This window comes from Mustelus asterias, chromosome 9 (assembly GCF_964213995.1).
Source record: "Mustelus asterias chromosome 9, sMusAst1.hap1.1, whole genome shotgun sequence".
Taxonomy (NCBI): Eukaryota; Metazoa; Chordata; class Chondrichthyes; order Carcharhiniformes; family Triakidae; genus Mustelus; species Mustelus asterias.
The window spans coordinates 83,109,043-83,126,180 of record NC_135809.1 but is presented as its reverse complement, the minus strand read 5'-3'; the positions used below and the strand labels follow the sequence as shown (position 1 = coordinate 83,126,180).

Genomic DNA, 17,138 nt, shown 5'->3' with positions numbered 1-17,138 from the left:
CAAGATAAGGGGGGCAAGGTTCAATACAGATATGCGGGGGACATATTTTGCACAGAGGGTGGTGGGGGCCTGGAATGCACTACCAAGCAAGGTGGTTGAGGCAGACACCCAAGGATCATTTAAGACTTATCTAGATAGCCACATGAACAGACTGGGAATAGAGGGATATAAACGGATGGTCTAGTTAGGAACACATGATCGGTGCAGGCTTGGAGGGCCAAAGGGCCTGTTCCTGTGCTGTATTGTTCTTTGTTCTTTATAATTCAGGCAGAAACTGTTAGAATTTACTGTTCCCATGCTGTCAGAGAATATCTGTAATTGGCCAAGGTATATGACATTTACTAATGATGACTGACTTGTACTAATGATGATTATGTTCATCTCCAACTGGGATGAGCCAATGGGCATGTAAAATGACTTTTGGAAATTGTATAATTATATTGCCGATGTGACTCTTCAGAGAAGAGTTGGATTGCCTAGCGCTTCTCTCCCAGCGTGTGTTGGCCAATAAAGAAACGTCTTTCACCAGGATACTTTGTCGCGAGTCTTTGTATTAGCTAAAGTTAAGCTTAATACTTAGTCTCTGAAAAAACTCTTACAGGGACTCTGCACCTTACTCCAAGCAGTACCAGGACCCCCAGATGCAGAAGTCTTTCCCCCATTCCTGACAGATCCTATTTTTGCTGGTCGGGGAAAAATGGCAGCATGTGATTCACACATGGGGGAAAACATGAACTGAACGCAGCAGGGCCCTTTGAATTCAGTGCTGCGTGGACCATTTCCCACAGTGTGTGATTTAATTGTTCAAGTGGAGATGTGAATGCTGATAAAAGATAGGATCTGTGGAGCTGTCAAACTATCAAGTTATTTAAATCTCTTGCCCATTAAATTGTGAAGCAAGCAAGCCTGCTATGTCTATGAGTTAAACAAAAAGTTGCTTCTACTAGTTTCAACAGTTGTTTGTTGACATAACCGTAGGTGCTATCACTATAGTATTATTACCGCTTGACTGCTTCCACAACTATCATAATCACAGTGTAGAGGTGGGGATGGGGGCAGCGTACATTTAGTTTTTTTGACAGTCCCAAGAGTTTATTAAGCGATTAGCTATCTTTGACGTGAGGCTACGATTACAAATGTTTGGTGTTTATAAGGGATTAGATACTGGAGGGTGGGGGGGCCAGGGGGACTTAAATGTATTCATTGGGTTATTAATGAAAGGAGTGAAGTCTATATACCGTTTTATATAGTGAGGTCTGTATTAGGGATGTAGGGTGGAATTATACAGCCCTGTTGTGACAGAGGCAGGGCTGTAAATGCGACGAGCCATTTAAAAGTCCATTGACTTTGGTGGAACCGGAAACTCCCACTGGCAGGAGGGGCCTAAAATTTCATCCTTAGAACCTTATTTTATTTAATCTCAACATGACTCATGAGCTCTGTCCATGGTAGATACTGGGTGAGTTGGCATGGGGGTGTACAAGGGAAAAGGGTGGTGGGTTGGAGAGCATGTGTTAGCACTAAGTTGCCATAGGGGCCATAGGAGTTATAGAGATATGTAGTTATGGGATATGTAGGAGGGGCATAGGTTGGCATAAACTGGCACTAAATAGGCATTGGGGCTATGAGGGAATGTGGGGAGCATGTATTAGCAGAGTTGGTATGAGGTTGGCATAGCGGCTATAAGGGGCCATGGGGGATGAGTCGCTGCCAGAGAGTGAGCAGATCCAAGGGTGCTGGAGTGCTTTGGCACTCCTCCTGTATTAAAGGGCTGAGCTGCTGAACAAGGTCTCCATCTACAGGGAGCAGACCTAAATAAATCAGCGCCAATAACTTGCTTGGTAGCAGGCAAACAGCCCAAGTGTACACACAGATGTAAACAGGTGTCTAGGCAGGACCATTAACATGGGCTCCCATTTAGCCATTTATTTCTGGCAAACCGCATGTTCCGGATTTAGCATAATTTGTTCCCCACCCCCGCACCTTGTGGTTCCGTTCAGCCCTCAATGGTGACAAGCACCTCAATGTTCAACCCAACTAGCAATAGAAGATACTATTGCAGCTGTAGTCTTGCAACGATATATTGCTGATAATTCAGCATTTTGTCCACTCAGAGCATAAAGGCGCTGGCAAGGAAGTATTTTTAATTAAAAATGCTCTGAATTGATTCCTTTTATAGTGGAGTACAAGATACGTTTAGGCTTTTTATCCAGAGCCTGAGGGAAAGGCTCCCAGAGAGGTTGAGTGCAGAATTCTGTGTAACCAGAGAGATTAATGTGGAAGGCTGGCAGACTGGAAGCTGGCTTCCTTAGGGGAATAGAAAGAAGAGCACAGGTTGAAATTAAAAGTGAACACAGAAAGCAAATAAAAACAAATGGACAATAAAGAAAATAATTAATCTTTCCATGTGTGAGATTAAGGGAGGTTTGTATGACACCAAAGTCCCTGTTACAAGGCTGGGACAGGGAAAGGTGAGCAGAATTTTTATGTGAGGCAGAGACATGGTTTGTGAGAGGCACCAGTGTGAGGTTGAGAGAGACCGGCATGCAAACCTAGCCACATGAGGCTCAGAGGTGAACATGCAAGACTTTGGGCATCATTGGAAAGCAACTGCGACATAGATCGCAAACCCACTGCAAAGCAGAAAATATAGCTCATAATTTTACATCATACAAATCCAGTAACTGAATTCGGAATAAATGACAGTTGAGCAGTTTCAATTTCCTCAATTGAGTGTAAGTGCAGCTGTACATTCTATTTTTACAAAATTTCATACTATGGCACTATCATTGTTATGACTATAAACTTGTTGTTTTCATGGTTAGATGGATGTTGTGAAACAGGTAATACAAATTAAAAGGTAAAAATAAATGTAAATGAGCTCCATTTGGTTCACTAATTTAACTGAGTCACCACATTGATTCCAATTCTTGTAAAAGTAGTTCACTGATAAAAATGATGTATTCCAATTACTTAATAGCATTCGCAACCCCTGCCACTTTTCTCAGATGGTATGCTGTTTTAAAAGGATATGGTGCTTTATTGTGCAAAGCACTGTGTGTTATTCTGCTGCCAAAGTAGACCTATGATGCTTTACAGTCCCAATATCTGCATATTAAGTAAACTCAGCCACATGTCAATTAGAGATTACCTGCTGCGGGCAGACTGGATTCCAGGCTTCAAGTGAAGAGCTGGCTTTGTGTTTCATAAAGAGATTGCTTTGCAAGAAATGTTTTGTCAGCAGGGTGGCAGATGTGCGCTAAAGGTAATTCTAATACATATAACACAGGGTTCTTCCATTTTTATTCTGGAAATTGTGTGTGTTTTGGGAATTGAATTCTGCAGCTCTGTTCATTATTCTATGGAAGATGCATATAAATGGACTTGATGTTACATATATTCTGTGACCAATATGTGCTACGAGATGAGAATACACAAAGAGATATGGAAGCTGTGTCAGTTGGAGGTAGCTATGTGGAATTTAACAGCACTGGGGATGGATGGGGAATGGGGTTTAGCTGCACTTGGAGCAATGTGATGCTTTGATAGTTCCGTTTTCCCCAGTGGCATTAGCACACCCACAGAAAAGTAATTAGAGAAATTAGACACTGAAGATTGTCTAAAGAAAATATTTTTAAAAACGGAGGTCGCAGAGAACTGAAAAAGAAAGTTATTCCTGGTTTGGATATCTGAAGCCTGTTTACAGGCAAAAGCAAAATCATTGTTATAATGTCGCAAATGCAGTAAACTCTCATAAACAGCGATGTGATAATGACCAGGTAATTTGTTGTGTCATGTTGACTGAGGGATAATATTTGGCAAGGATGCCAGGGATAATTCCCTTGCTCTTCTTCATCCCGGCTAAAATAAAAAACAGAATGACTCTCCAACCCCAGCCTGCACACTTACTCACTGCCGACTGCACACTCCTCATGTCTCATCCATGCCACTTCATTTCCCCCAACAACCCTCTATGGCCCCTCATGCCCCCATGCCACGCTATGGTACTTCCATGTCAATTCACCCTCAGTGGGGAGATATTGAAAGATAAGTTCAAAAGATCCTCCTCGGGCCAAGGCATGGGTATGCCCCAAACCATCCTCTATACTGTATAAAGAACCCTATAGCGATGGTAGGATACAGCTTAGAAATCTGTTGGAGTGTTGAAATACTGAGCTCTTTGCTATCAATTTCATGATATTTACCTATGGAAGATAAAGTGGTTTTGAGTGCTTGCAGTTTCAGCTGTTGAACGTTTAAAGGATTGGGATGATTGACACTTTTATTTGCCCTGTAGAAAATGGAAAGGTATCAAAGCTTTATTTTTACACAGCCTTCTGTCACTATAGGATTTATTGTTTCAATGCACTGTAAAATGAGTGAATGGGCATAGAAGCGGTATAGCTGGCGTAGGGCATGGGGCACCATAGAGGATGTTTTGGGGCATTCTTTGGCATGGGGACCCGAGGAAGTTTGTTTGAACTTATCTTTCAAAATCTCCCCTCTGAGGTGCCGTGAACTATTGAAAGCGTAGCACAATTCCATGAACGTTATGGAGGACTAGGACATGCCTAACTGCGCAGTCGGGTTGGGAATACAAGGTGCAGGCTTTTGACCCAAGCCAGCCTGGAAACTCTAAAAGGCATTCCCAAAAATCAGAAACCCAGGAATAGGGTTCAGAAACTCAGAATTGGGTATTGGTGGCCATTATGAAAGGGCTCCTGAGTCATCCAAACTTAGTGGAAATCCAGGCTCATGTTTGCGAACAGACCCACGTTGGCGAGTTTGAACCTTAACAATGAGAGCTGAGATGAAAATCATTTCAATCCTGAGTATGTGCGAAGAACACATGCATTATTCTATTGTGTAGCCATGGTTTTGGATTTCCAGATCATTCCAGGTGACAACAAAATTTGATTATATGACCAAAACTATCTTTAGATAACGAATTGTACTTAGCTCAAGACACAGGGAGATATTCAGACTACATCGATTACCAGCTACAGAACATCAACAGCGGAAAATCAGTAGACTCACGTCTTTTTAAACTTGGAGACTGTAATATCTAAAGAAACCTCTCAGCTTGATTCCCATTTCAAATCTATCTGTGAAGAAACTTGATCTCTTGTTAAAATGAAACAATAAGTGATTCAATTCACAACCTGCTGATTTCCCAGAGGGAGTCCAACAACAATTCTAGATATACAACTACAGTTATTGAAACCACCTAAACCATATTTTTGGAGTGAAAGTATTGTCTTTGCTGGGCCTGCAGGAACTGTTTGCCCTACAATAAGCCAAACATGTGAACTACCATTTTGCTTACAACTTGTAGAAGTGCACTATTCTCTTGTACTGTATCTTTCTCATGTGTGCGTGCACATGAGTGTTGAAGGCTGTAATTTTCTGCCTCTGCCGTGGCAGAACCCAAAGGTCCATTGACTTTCAGAGGGTCCAGAACATCCCAGTGGCGGGCAGGGCAAGAAAATCCGAGCCGTAGAATTTAGTCTCTCAGGATAAATAGATAAATAATCCTCTTTATTTAAATTCAGAAAATCCCGCTGCTGTCAGTTAAATTGGCTGTACGCACTCTAAGGGCTAAGGAACATACACATCTTCCTCTCCAAAAATCCTCTGGTTATAGGCAGCAAGGAACAGGGTACAAATATTTCAGTTCTCTCCTGACCCTGTCTGTAACAAAAGTTACATTGTATGATGATACATCCAAACTTGCATTCACCTTCCAGTGGGTTTCCTCTGGGTGCTCTTGTTCCCTCCCACAGTCCAAAGATGAACTGGTTAGGTGGACTGGCCAAATTGTCCCTTAAAGATGTGTAAAAGGTAGGTGGATTCGCAATGGTAAAATGATGGGGTTACAGGGATAGGATGGGGGCAGGGGAGGGGCAGGGCATGGGTTTGGATAAGATGTTCTTTTGGAGAGTCAGTGCAGGATCAAATTGCCTCCTTTTGCACTGTAGGGATTCTATGGTTCCCAGGATTTTACTGATTTCAACACCAAAGACATTTTATCTGCACTTTAGTCTGGACTGAAATTGGGAGCATCGGATTTTCTAAATCCTAAACAACTCAAATATGCACCAGACATTCATTTTGAAATATTCAGTTTGCCCTACTATTAGATTAAAATCACAGACATTTAAGATTTTCTGATTCTTAATTGAGCATTGATTGGCCTATTAAGCTGGAAGAAAACTCAACACATTTTGTTTCTCGGGGCCTGTTCTTAGTTTCCCAGCAAACCAGGCATCAAAAGAAAAAAACAGAAAAGATTAGAGCCATTAAGAATGGCTGTCCCCAAGGCTGCAAAGGCTGTGTTTACATATATCCAGCCCTTCCTCACCTGGAACCACAAAATGTACCATGACATCCGATCTGATATGCAACCCTACTGGTTGGCATAGGAGAGGCTTGGAGTATGGAACGTTCATCTGAGTGGGTTCTTTATTTTGCAAATGTGTTGTTACTTCAATTCCATCATCTTGTTTGGTTCTGTGCAGCAAGAGGTAGATGTAATCTGTCAAACGGACCACCTTCCTCCCCTTCTCCATCAACTCCAGTTCAATGAGGTATCTGTTACCGCGAGCAGAATCCCTCCGTTTCTCCACATTGATGATCCGCAGAAGAGTATAAATGCTGTTGAAAGTGGCAAAAAAACATGGCATCAGATATAGAGAAAATATTTCCACTTGTAGGGGAATCCAAACTGGTGGTTCCAATTATAAAATGATCACTAATAATTCCGATAGGAGAAACTTGTTTCCTCAAAGTGATTGGAATGTTGAACTTGAAACTACATGGAATAGTTGAAATGAACACCATAGATGCATTTATAAAAGCAAGCTACATGAGTACACGACAGAGAAAAGAAAACCATGCTAATATGGTAAGAGGAAATAGAATGGAGGAGGTTTGGGTGGAGCATAAACGCTCGTATCAACCAGCTGGGCTGAATGGCCTGCTTCAGTAGTATAAATTCTATGTAATTCTATGTACAATTTAAAATGGACTCTCCAATTGTATCAAAATATTTACATCCAATTGGCTAGTAACCAAAGTCTCTCAACAAAGTGGACCTAAAACAAAAAAGTAAAGTCTTCTTTTTTTATTTTTCTAGTATGTGTAGCAGGTAACTTCTTTAAATGTGAAATCTAAGTAAAAGTTCAAGGTCTATAGTGTCAAGCACAAGCAAGGCAAAAAAATTGATTTGTCAAGAAGTAGCACAAAATATGTATGTTGAATGCAAGTAAAAAGGGGAATTTGAGGGAGATCAAATGCTGCACAGTTTTGAGGCCCTGTGAACAAATAGTATAGAACTAGTGTTGGTTGAATCAGCTGTCCATTTTACATCGCTCTTCAGCTTCTTTCCATTGAAGTCAATCCATCTTCTATCATCTCCACTGGAGCCACCATTTCCAAATCCCTCGCCATCAATACACTGGGGTCAATATTGACCAGAAGATGAATTGGACTTGAGGGATATTGTAGCTCCGATCGCAGGGAGGACTGAATATTCAACAACAAATAGTTCAACTAGAGAGAGAGAGAGAGAGAGGGTGAGAGAGAGGGGAGAGAGAGGGGGAGGGACTAGTCCAAAGATGTGCAGGTTAGGTGGATTGGCTGTGCAAGATTGCCCCTCAACATCCCAACATATGTAGATCAGGGTGTTTAGCAGGATATTTACATGGGATGACAGGGATGGGGCCTGAGTAAGCTCTACCGGAGAGTCAGTGCATGGTCGATGGACTGAATAGCCTCCTTCAGCACAATTGGGATTCTATGATTTAAAGTCTCTCGATTATCTACCAGGCTCAAGCAGGAATGTAATGAAAAATACTCATCAGCTGCTTGGATGGGTGCAGCTATAACACTGAAGCTGAACAATATATAGGACAGGTTGCTTCATTGCTACTCCTGGGATCAATATTCACTCTCGCATCACTGGTGCACTGCTTGTGTGATTGAAATACTGCAACAAATTATCGAATGCTACATTAACAGTGTTATGAATGTTTTATTAAATAATTATGTTTTAAACTGTCTCCGTTAATTCTAGGTAAAATGGACTAGAAGATTTACCGACTTAGAAACCCTGAACAGGGAGAGAAGGAGAGGGGAGCAAAAGAGAGAGGGGGAGAGGCAGGGGAGGGGAGAGGGAGAGGGGGAGAGGGGAGAGGGGGAGAGGGGGAGAGGGGGAGGGGAGGGGGGAGAGCGGGAGGGGGGAGAGCGGGATGGGGGAGAGCGGGAGGGGGGAGAGCGGGAGGGGGGAGAGCGGGAGGGGGGAGAGCGGGAGGGGGAAGAGCGGGAGGGGGGAGAGCGGGAGGGGGGAGAGCGGGAGGGGGGAGAGCGGGAGGGGGGAGAGCGGGAGGGGGGAGAGCGGGAGGGGGGAGAGCGGGAGGGGGAGAGCGGGAGGGGGAGAGCGGGAGGGGGAGAGCGGGAGGGGGGAGAGCGGGAGGGGGAGAGCGGGAGGGGGGAGAGCGGGAGGGGGGAGAGCGGGAGGGGGGAGAGCGGGAGGGGGGAGAGCGGGAGGGGGGAGAGCGGGAGGGGGAGAGCGGGAGGGGGGAGAGCGGGAGGGGGAGAGCGGGAGGGGGAGAGCGGGAGGGGGAGAGCGGGTGGGGGAGGGGGAGAGGGGGAGGGGGGAGGGGGGAGAGGGGGAGGGGGAGGGGGAAGAGGGGGAGGGGGAGGAGCAGAGGGGGAGGGGAGGAGGGGGAGGGAGAAGAGGGGGCGGGGGAAGAGGGGGAGGGGAAGAGGGGGCGGGGAAGGGGGGGCGGGGAAGAGGGGGCGGGGAAGGGGGGGAGGGGAAGAGGGGGAGGGGAAGAGGGGGAGGGGAAGAGGGGGAGGGGAAGAGGGGGAGGGGAAGAGGGGGAGGGGAAGAGGGGGAGGGGAAGAGGGGGAGGGGAAGAGGGGGAGGGGAAGAGGGGGAGGGGAAGAGGGGAGGGGAAGAGGGGGAGGGGAAGAGGGGGAGGGGAAGAGGGGGAGGGGAAGAGGGGGAGGGGAAGAGGGGGAGGGGAAGAGGGAGAGGGGAAGAGGGAGAGGGAGAGGGGAAGAGGGAGAGGGGAAGAGGGAGAGGGGAAGAGGGAGAGGAGGGGGAGGGGGAAGAGGGAGAGGGGGAAGAGGGGGAGGGGGAAGAGGGGGAGGGGGAAGAGGGGGAGGGGGAAGAGGGGGAGGGGGAAGAGGGGGAGGGGGAAGAGGGGGAGGGGGAAGAGGGGGAGGGGGAAGAGGGGGAGGGGGAAGAGGGGGAGGGGGAAGAGGGGGAGGGGGAAGAGGGGGAGGGGGAGGGGGAAGAGGGGGAGGGGGAAGAGGGGGAGGGGGAAGAGGGGGAGGGGGAAGAGGGGGAGGGGGAAGAGGGGGAGGGGGAAGAGGGGGAGGGGGAAGAGGGAAGAGGGGGAAGAGGGAAGAGGGGGAAGAGGGGGAGGGAGAAGAGGGGGAGGGGGAAGAGGGGGAGGGGGAAGAGGGGGAGGGGAAGAGGGGGAGGGGAAGAGGGGGAGGGGGAAGAGGGGAGGGGGAAGAGGAATAGGGGAAGAGGGGGAAGAGGGGAAGGGGAAGAGGGGGCGGGGAAGGGGGGTGGGGAAGAGGGGGCGGGGAAGAGGGGGCGGGGAAGAGGGGGAGGGGAAGAGGGGGAGGGGAAGAGGGGGGGGAAGAGGGGGAGGGGAGAGGGGGAGGGGAAGAGGGGGAGGGGAAGAGGGGGAGGGGAAGAGGGGAGGAGGGGAGGGGAAGAGGGGGAGGGGAAGAGGGGGAGGGGGAAGAGGGGGAGGGGAAGAGGGGGAGGGGAAGAGGGGGAGGGGAAGAGGGGAGGGGAGAGGGGGAGGGGAAGAGGGAGAGGGGAAGAGGGAGAGGGGAAGAGGGAGAGGGGAGCGGGGAGGGGTGAGGGGGAAGAGGGAGAGGGGGAAGAGGGGGAGGGGGAAGAGGGGGAGGGGGAAGAGGGGGAGGGGAGGTGGAAGAGGGAAGAGGGGGAGGGGAAGAGGGGGAGGGGGAAGAGGGGGAGGGGGAAGAGGGGGAGGGGGAGAGGGGAGGGGGAAGAGGGGGAGGGGGAGGGGGAAGAGGGGGAGGGGGAGGGGGAAGAGGGGGAGGGGGAAGGGGGGAGGGGGAAGAGGGGGAGGGGGGGAGGGGGAAGAGGGGGAGGGGGGTAGGGGGAGGGGGAAGAGGGGGAGGGGGAGGGGGGAAGAGGGGGAGGGGGAAGAGGGGGAGGGGGAAGAGGGGGAGGGGGAAGAGGGGGAGGGGGAAGAGGGGGAGGGGGAAGAGGGAGGGGGAAGAGGGAGAGGGGGAAGAGGGGAGGGGAAGAGGGGGAGGGGGAAGAGGGGGAGGGGGAGGGGGAAGAGGGGGAGGGGGAAGAGGGGGAGGAGGAAGAGGGGGAGGGGGAAGAGGGGGAGGGGGAAGAGGGGGAGGGGGAAGAGGGGGAGGGGGAAGAGGGGGAGGGGGAAGAGGGGGAGGGGGAGGGGGAAGAGGGGGAGGGGATGAGGGGGAGGGGAAGAGGGGGAGGGGAAGAGGGGAGAGGGGGAAGAGGGAGAGGGGAAGAGGGAGGGGGAAGAGGGAGAGGAGGGGGAGGGGGAAGAGGGAGAGGGGGAAGAGGGGGAGGGGAAGAGGGGGAGGGGGAAGAGGGGGAGGGGGAAGAGGGGGAGGGGGGAGGGGAGGGGGAGGGGGAGGGGGAAGAGAGGGAGGGGAGGGGGAGGGGAAGAGGGGGAGGGGAAGAGGGGGAGGGGAAGAAGGGGGAGGGGAAGAGGGGGAGGGGAAGAGGGGAGAGGGGGAGGGGAAGAGGGGGAGGGGAGAGGGGGAGGGGAAGAGGGGGAGGGGAAGAGGGGGAGGGGAAGAGGGGGAGGGGAAGAGGGAGAGGGGAAGAGGGAGAGGGGAAGAGGGAGAGGGGAAGCGGGGAGAGGAGGGGAGGGGGAAGAGGGAGAGGGGGAAGAGGGGGAAGAGGGGGAGGGGGAAGAGGGGAGGGGGAGGTGGAAGGGGAAGAGGGGGAGGGGGAGGGGGAGGGGGAAGAGGGGGGAGGGGGAAGAGGGGGGGGGGGAAGAGGGGGAGGGGGAGGGGGAGAGGGGGAGGGGGAGGGGGAAGAGGGGGAGGGGGAGGGGGAAGAGGGGGAGGGGAAGGGGGGAGGGGGAAGAGGGGGAGGGGGGAGGGGGAAGAGGGGGAGGGGGGTGGGGGAGGGGGAAGAGGGGGAGGGGGAAGAGGGGGAGGGGGAAGGGGGGAGGGGGAAGAGGGGGAGGGGGGGAGGGGGAGGGGGGAGGGGGAGGGGGAGGAGGGGGGGGGAGGGGGAGGGGGAAGAGGGGGAGGGGGAGGGGGAAGAGGGGGAGGGGGAAGAGGGGGGAGGGGGAAGAGGGGGAGGGGGAAGAGGGGGAGGGGGAAGAGGGAGGGGGAAGAGGGAGAGGGGGAAGAGGGGGAGGGGGAAGAGGGGGAGGGGGAAGAGGGGGAGGGGGAGGGGGAAGAGGGGGAGGGGGAAGAGGGGGAGGGGAAGAGGGGGAGGGGGAAGAGGGGGAGGGGAGAGGGGGAGGGGGGAGAGGGGAGAGGGGGAGGGAAGAGGGGGAGGGGGAAGAGGGGGAGGGGGAAGAGGGGAGGGGGGAAGAGGGGAGGGGGGGAGGGGGAAGAGGGGAGGGGGAGGGGGAGGGGAGGGGGAAGAGGGGGGAGGGGGAAGAGGGGAGGGGGAAGAGGGGGAGGGGGAAGAGGGGGAGGGGGAAGAGGGGGAGGGGAAGAGGGGGAGGGGGAAGAGGGGGAGGGGGAAGGGGGGAGGGGGGAGGGGGGAGGGGGAGGGGGAAGGGGGGGAGGGGGAAGGGGGAGAAGAGGGGGAAGGGGGAGAAGAGGGGGAGGGGGAAGGGGGGAAGAGGGGGAGGGGGAAGGGGGGAAGAGGGGGAGGGGGAAGGGGGGAAAGAGGGGGAGGGGGAAGGGGGGGGAAGAGGGGGAGGGAGAAACGGGAGGGGAGAAGAGGGAGGGGGGAAGGAGGGGGAGGGAGGGGGAGGGAGGGAGGGGAGGGGAGGGAGGGGAGGGGAGGGAGGGGGAGGGAGGGGGACGGAGGGAGGGAGGGGGACGGAGGGAGGGAGGGGGGGCGGAGGGGGACGAGGGAGGGGGCGGAGGGGGACGAGGGAGGGGGCGGAGGGGGACGAGGGAGGGGAGGGGAGGGAGGGGCACGAGGGAGGGGAGGGACGGGGATACTGGAAGATTTGTCCTGGCATGGTCGGGAGGAGGAGTCGTGGGAATGGGATTTTCTGCTGGAAGTCAGTTCAGGGATTCTCTGATAACTGGGGGAAATGATTTTTGACAGACACCAGACATCACAATTCAGTGAAATGGGGAGAAACGGGCCTACTGGAAGCTGAGAGTAACTTTGAACTGGTTCCTGTAAAGTCTACAATCCTGTGGAGAGTAACAAGGAACAGGAGTTGGCCATCTGGCCCTTCAAGCCTGCTCCGCATAAATGTGGGGTGTTCCGTCCTGTTAGGAAGTAAAGAGGGGATATCTTTTCTGAAGCTTAGTGCACTAGCTGCCTACTAAGTAATGTTTATTCAACATTGATTTTAGTTTTTTTGTTCTGGCAGGAGTCTTAAAATGTGATCTTTGAGTTCGCCACTGGAAATTCAAATCAAATTCAAAGTTGAAAAGTTGTCAGGCTCTACAGGGATCGTCATAAATTAGGGGCTCATCTGGGATACAAATTCAGAGACTGAAATGAGTACACTAGAATTTGCCAATTGAGCTGACTCATTGAATGTTTTTAAGGCAAGGATAGATACATTTTTGAACAGTAAAGGAATTAAGGATTTGGTGAGCGGGCGGGTAAGTAGAGCTGAGTCCACGAAAAGATCGGCCATGATCTTATTGAATGGCGGAGCAGGCTTCAAGGGCCAGATGGCCTACTCCTGCTCCTAGTTATGTTCTTAAATGAACAGGATTTCACAGTTACTTTTGCTGTATTCATTGAAAAATCAGCATGGCTATTTCCGTTGCTTAAACTTTTCTCGAAAGAGAAAACTTATCTGCAAATGCCTTGCAACAACTAACAAAGGTTAATTTGAAGGCAGCAGCCGAGGGGTGTATTTAAAAATAGGGCCAAAAAGAAGCAGAGATTATTGAAGTTGGCTTAATGCCTGAACCTCGAGGAAGAAAAGAGTGATTCCAATAACATTCAGGTCACGTTAACCAGCATTCGATTGTAAATGAGAAAACCTCAGTTGGAAAGACAAGTGAAAAGATTAAAGGAGACAATTTAAAACGTAACTGTTTTACAAAGTCTCACATTAATAATACTGTCAATATGATGTTTGAGTTCCAAAAAGCACAAGAACAGGAAAACACAAATTTCAAAGAGAGAAAGAGAGCGAAAGATAAACTAGAATGAAAAAAGATTAGAATGAAAACTTGAACTCAACAAAGAAAACTTAGGAAACCTGAACAGGGGGGTCACAGGTAAACTTAATGAAGACTTAGATCTGACCACTGGTTTGATTTTTGATTTGATTTGATTTATTATTGTCACATGTATTGGTATACAGTGAAAAGTATTGTTTCTTGTCTGCTATGCAGGCAAAGCATACCATACATAGGGAAGGAAAGGAGAGAATGCAGAATGTAATGTCACAGTCATAGCTAGGGTATAGAGAAAGATCAACTTAATGTGAGGTAGGTCCATTCAAAAGTCTGACAGCAGCAGGGAAGAAGTTGTTTTTGAGTCCGTTTATACGTGATCTCAGACTTTTGTATCTTTTTCCCAACGGAAGAAGGTGGAAGAGAGTATGTCCAGGTTGCGTAGGGTCCTTCATTATGCTGGTTGTTTTTCCGAGGCAGTGGGAAATGTGGACAGAGTCAAAGGATGAGAAGCTGGTTTGAATGATGGATCGGGCTTTGTAGTTTCTTGCGGTCTTGGACACAGCAGGAGCCATACCAAGCTGTGATACAACCAGAAAGAATGTTTGCTATAGTGCATCTGTAGAAGTTGGTGAGAGTTGTAGTGGGCATGTTAAATTTTGTCTCCTGAGAAAGTAGAGGCATTGGTGGGCTTTCTTAACTATAGCGTCCGCATGGAGGGACCAGGACAGGTTGCTGGTGATCTGGACACCTAAAAACTTGGTAAGAAAAATTCACTTAGCACCAAAAGTCAGTGTTGAAATATATTCTGAGTCATTTGAGAAAACTGCTACAACGTTGTCACGGTCAAAATTAAGTCGGATAGTTTAATTGCAGAGCGTAATCTTGGAGAAGGCGTTAGAAATGTGGTTTGTCTCTTTCTATCTTACAGTCTGGTGATTGTGATACAGTAAAACTGTTGTCAGGGCCAGAGGTGTACAGGAAAAAATTTAGAAATCAAGGAAGAAACAGAATCTGACATTTGTGGAATATTCCTGAGAAAAGGTATATTTGTTAAATAGTAATAGTCTATGAAGATTGAACAAGATTTTGAAAATCTTAGAGAGGTGATGTTAATGGAATAATTTTAATATAGTGTCGCTTTAAGAATAAGGTTTCACCAGGAAGACCATAAGGTTTGTAAAATAAGAGCAGCTGTGCTAGGCTAACGATCACAGATTGTCTCACGAGCATGTGAGTAGCAATAAGTCTTTGCTTGCAAACCTACACAGAAACTGAAGAAATAAAAGTCTGATACTGAATATGTTACAGTGAGAAAGATGGCATGGGGCAGTAGGTGTGAAAGTGAAATAGTTAAGTTGGAAGAGATGAGGAAGGATTGAGGCCCAAACACCCTGCTGTGTGTGACCTTCAGCCCTGCCAATGCAATGCTATGTGTCCTCTCTCTGCCAATGATTTTCATTGGTGGCTTCCTCCAGTGGTATCAGAGTTTGTGGCCTGGCAGGATTTCTTTATGTTCTTGTACTTTTTCCTCTCTTTGTGCCAGCTTCTCCTGCCAGAATAGTGGCAATAGGTCTTTGGGGTGTCCTACTGAAGGGCTTTAAAGATGTTTATGAGGCAGCTCACATTGTGCATATGATGAGGAAAAACAAGCAGTGGGTGTGGGGGACATTGCTTTGAGGGTAGTAGCAGGTGTTTAGTGTACAAGCAGATGGAGATGTTGTGAAGTGTCCTGTTGTGGTTGGAGGAGAGGCGTTGGAATTGTCAGAATGGGAGGATTGATACTGTTACAATGAAAATGTGGTCGGGAATCACAGAATTGCTGCAGTGTAGAAGGTGACTTTTCGGCCCATTGTGGCTGCACCAGCTCTCCAGAGGAGTGATTTTCTCAGTGTCATCCTCATCTTCTCTCCGTAACCCTGCACATTCTTCTTTTTCAGATAACAGTCTAATTCCCCTTTGAATGCTCTGATTGAACCTGCCTCCACGGCACAGGCAGTGCAATCCAGACCTGAAGTACTCGCTGTGTGAAAAAGCTTTTTCTCCTATCGCTTATGCATCTTCTATCAATTATTTTAAACCTGTGTCCTCGTGTTCATGATCCTTTCACGCATTACTCTCTATCTACTCTGTCCAGTCCCCTCATGATCTTGAATATCTTGATCATATCTCTTCTCTGCCTTCTTTTCTCAAAGGAAACTGTCTTAACTTCTGCAATCGATCTTCACAGCTGTAATTCCTCAACCCTGGAACCATTCTCGTGAATCTATTCTGCACTCTTTCCAATGCCTTCACATCCCGCCTAAAGTGCAGTGCCCAGAACGGGATGTAATATCCAGCTGAGGCCAAACAACTGTCTTTTACAAGTTCAACGTAACCTCATTGCTCTTGTACTCTTTGCCCCTATTAATAAAGTCTAGGATACTGTATGCTTTATTAACCACGCCCTCAATCTTACCACCTTCAATGAATTATGTACCGGTACACTCAGGTCCCTCTGCTCCTGCACCCCCTTCAGAGTTCTTCCCTAGAATTTATATTTGGGGGGAATCTCCAGGTCCGTGAGCTACAGTCAGGAATCCCGATGGCCCATTGAATCAGGCGCCAGGGCCAAATCTGGATTCCTGCTGGGCGCCAAGCCTTCTGCCAGTCTCCCAGCTCACCCCGCTGGCCCTGGTCAGGTTTCTGCCCATATGTATGCTTATCAATTTGATTGCAATTAACAAGGTTGAAACCTGATTCAAATCACTCCCGCAACTCACCCATCTCGCCGGCAGGATCTGAACTGGGTGCAGGTCCAGACAATCATGGATCTGTCCAGCTGGACCCTGGTGGTGGTGGTGGAGGGGTGGTGGGCGGGGAGTGCAGTGCCCATGTGCCCTCTGCCGCTGCCAGGCTGCAGAGGGAGGCCACAAGGGTCCTGGGGGTTGGGTTGGGCTTGGGCCGGGGACAAGGGGTTTACCTCAACAATCTCCCCTGAGATGAGGGTTTAGTGACGAGACAGCCCCTTCCATCCCTGGGCAACCTGGACATCACTCCTGGCAATGATACGTTCAGGCATCCCTCTGATCAAAATCTTCATTCTGGTCTGTGTACTGTGAAAACCTTTAAGCGGCCTGATCACTTTAATCTCCATGCCCTGGACACCCGGTAGGCTTCCAAATCCCAGCAGCACTCCATTCTGCAGAAGGGATTCTCCTTTCTCTCTCTAAGAAGCTGCAGTTTTGAGAAAACCACTTTCCTGTTCACTGACTGACAGAAATTAGTCACTTTGAGGGAGGGAGGGGGGTGAGTTCCCTTTTCCATAGCTGCTCACTTAGCCCCAGACTTTTAAATCTGGCAGATGCTGAAGGCAACTTCAAAGTAGCTAAGTGCTTTCCAGTTCCTCGCTTGTATAAACATTGCAGTTCGGAGCAATGGGGATGGGGGCAGGGGCGGCGGTGGTATTTGAGATGCATTCAACCTTGAAGAGAAAGATACACAAACAGACCTGACTGCATGCTGACCACTTAATGGACGCTTTTAGCAGCTCTCTCAGCCTTCTTCACCCTCATCTCCATTCTTTTTGTCCAATGACAGCTCCCCCCCACCCTCATAATATAAATCTTCTCAGATTCTCTTTGTTCTTAGCTCTGACGAAGGGTCATCCAGACTCAAAACATTGGCTCTATTCTCTCTCCACAGATGCTGTCAGACCTGCTGAGACTTTCAAGCATTTTCTGTTTTTGTTTCAGATTCCAGAATCCGCAGTATTTTGCTTTTGCTTAACTGCATGCTGTGTGACAGCTGGCAAGCTGGCAATCAAAGGAGAGTTTAAAGTACTCTGC

The 17,138-nt window shown here is 49.9% G+C and overlaps 1 protein-coding gene across 1 annotated transcript in view; it reads right to left on the bottom strand.

Annotated features, from left to right (window-relative positions):
• LOC144498778 (N-acetyl-beta-glucosaminyl-glycoprotein 4-beta-N-acetylgalactosaminyltransferase 1-like) overlaps window positions 1-17,138 on the bottom strand; it is a 736,002-nt gene that overhangs the window by 45,021 nt on the left and 673,843 nt on the right. Inside the window, exon 15 of the mRNA XM_078220446.1 lies at window positions 6,362-6,654. Coding sequence (XP_078076572.1) covers window positions 6,362-6,654 — 293 coding nt within the window. The remainder of the gene's footprint in view (window positions 1-6,361; window positions 6,655-17,138) is intronic.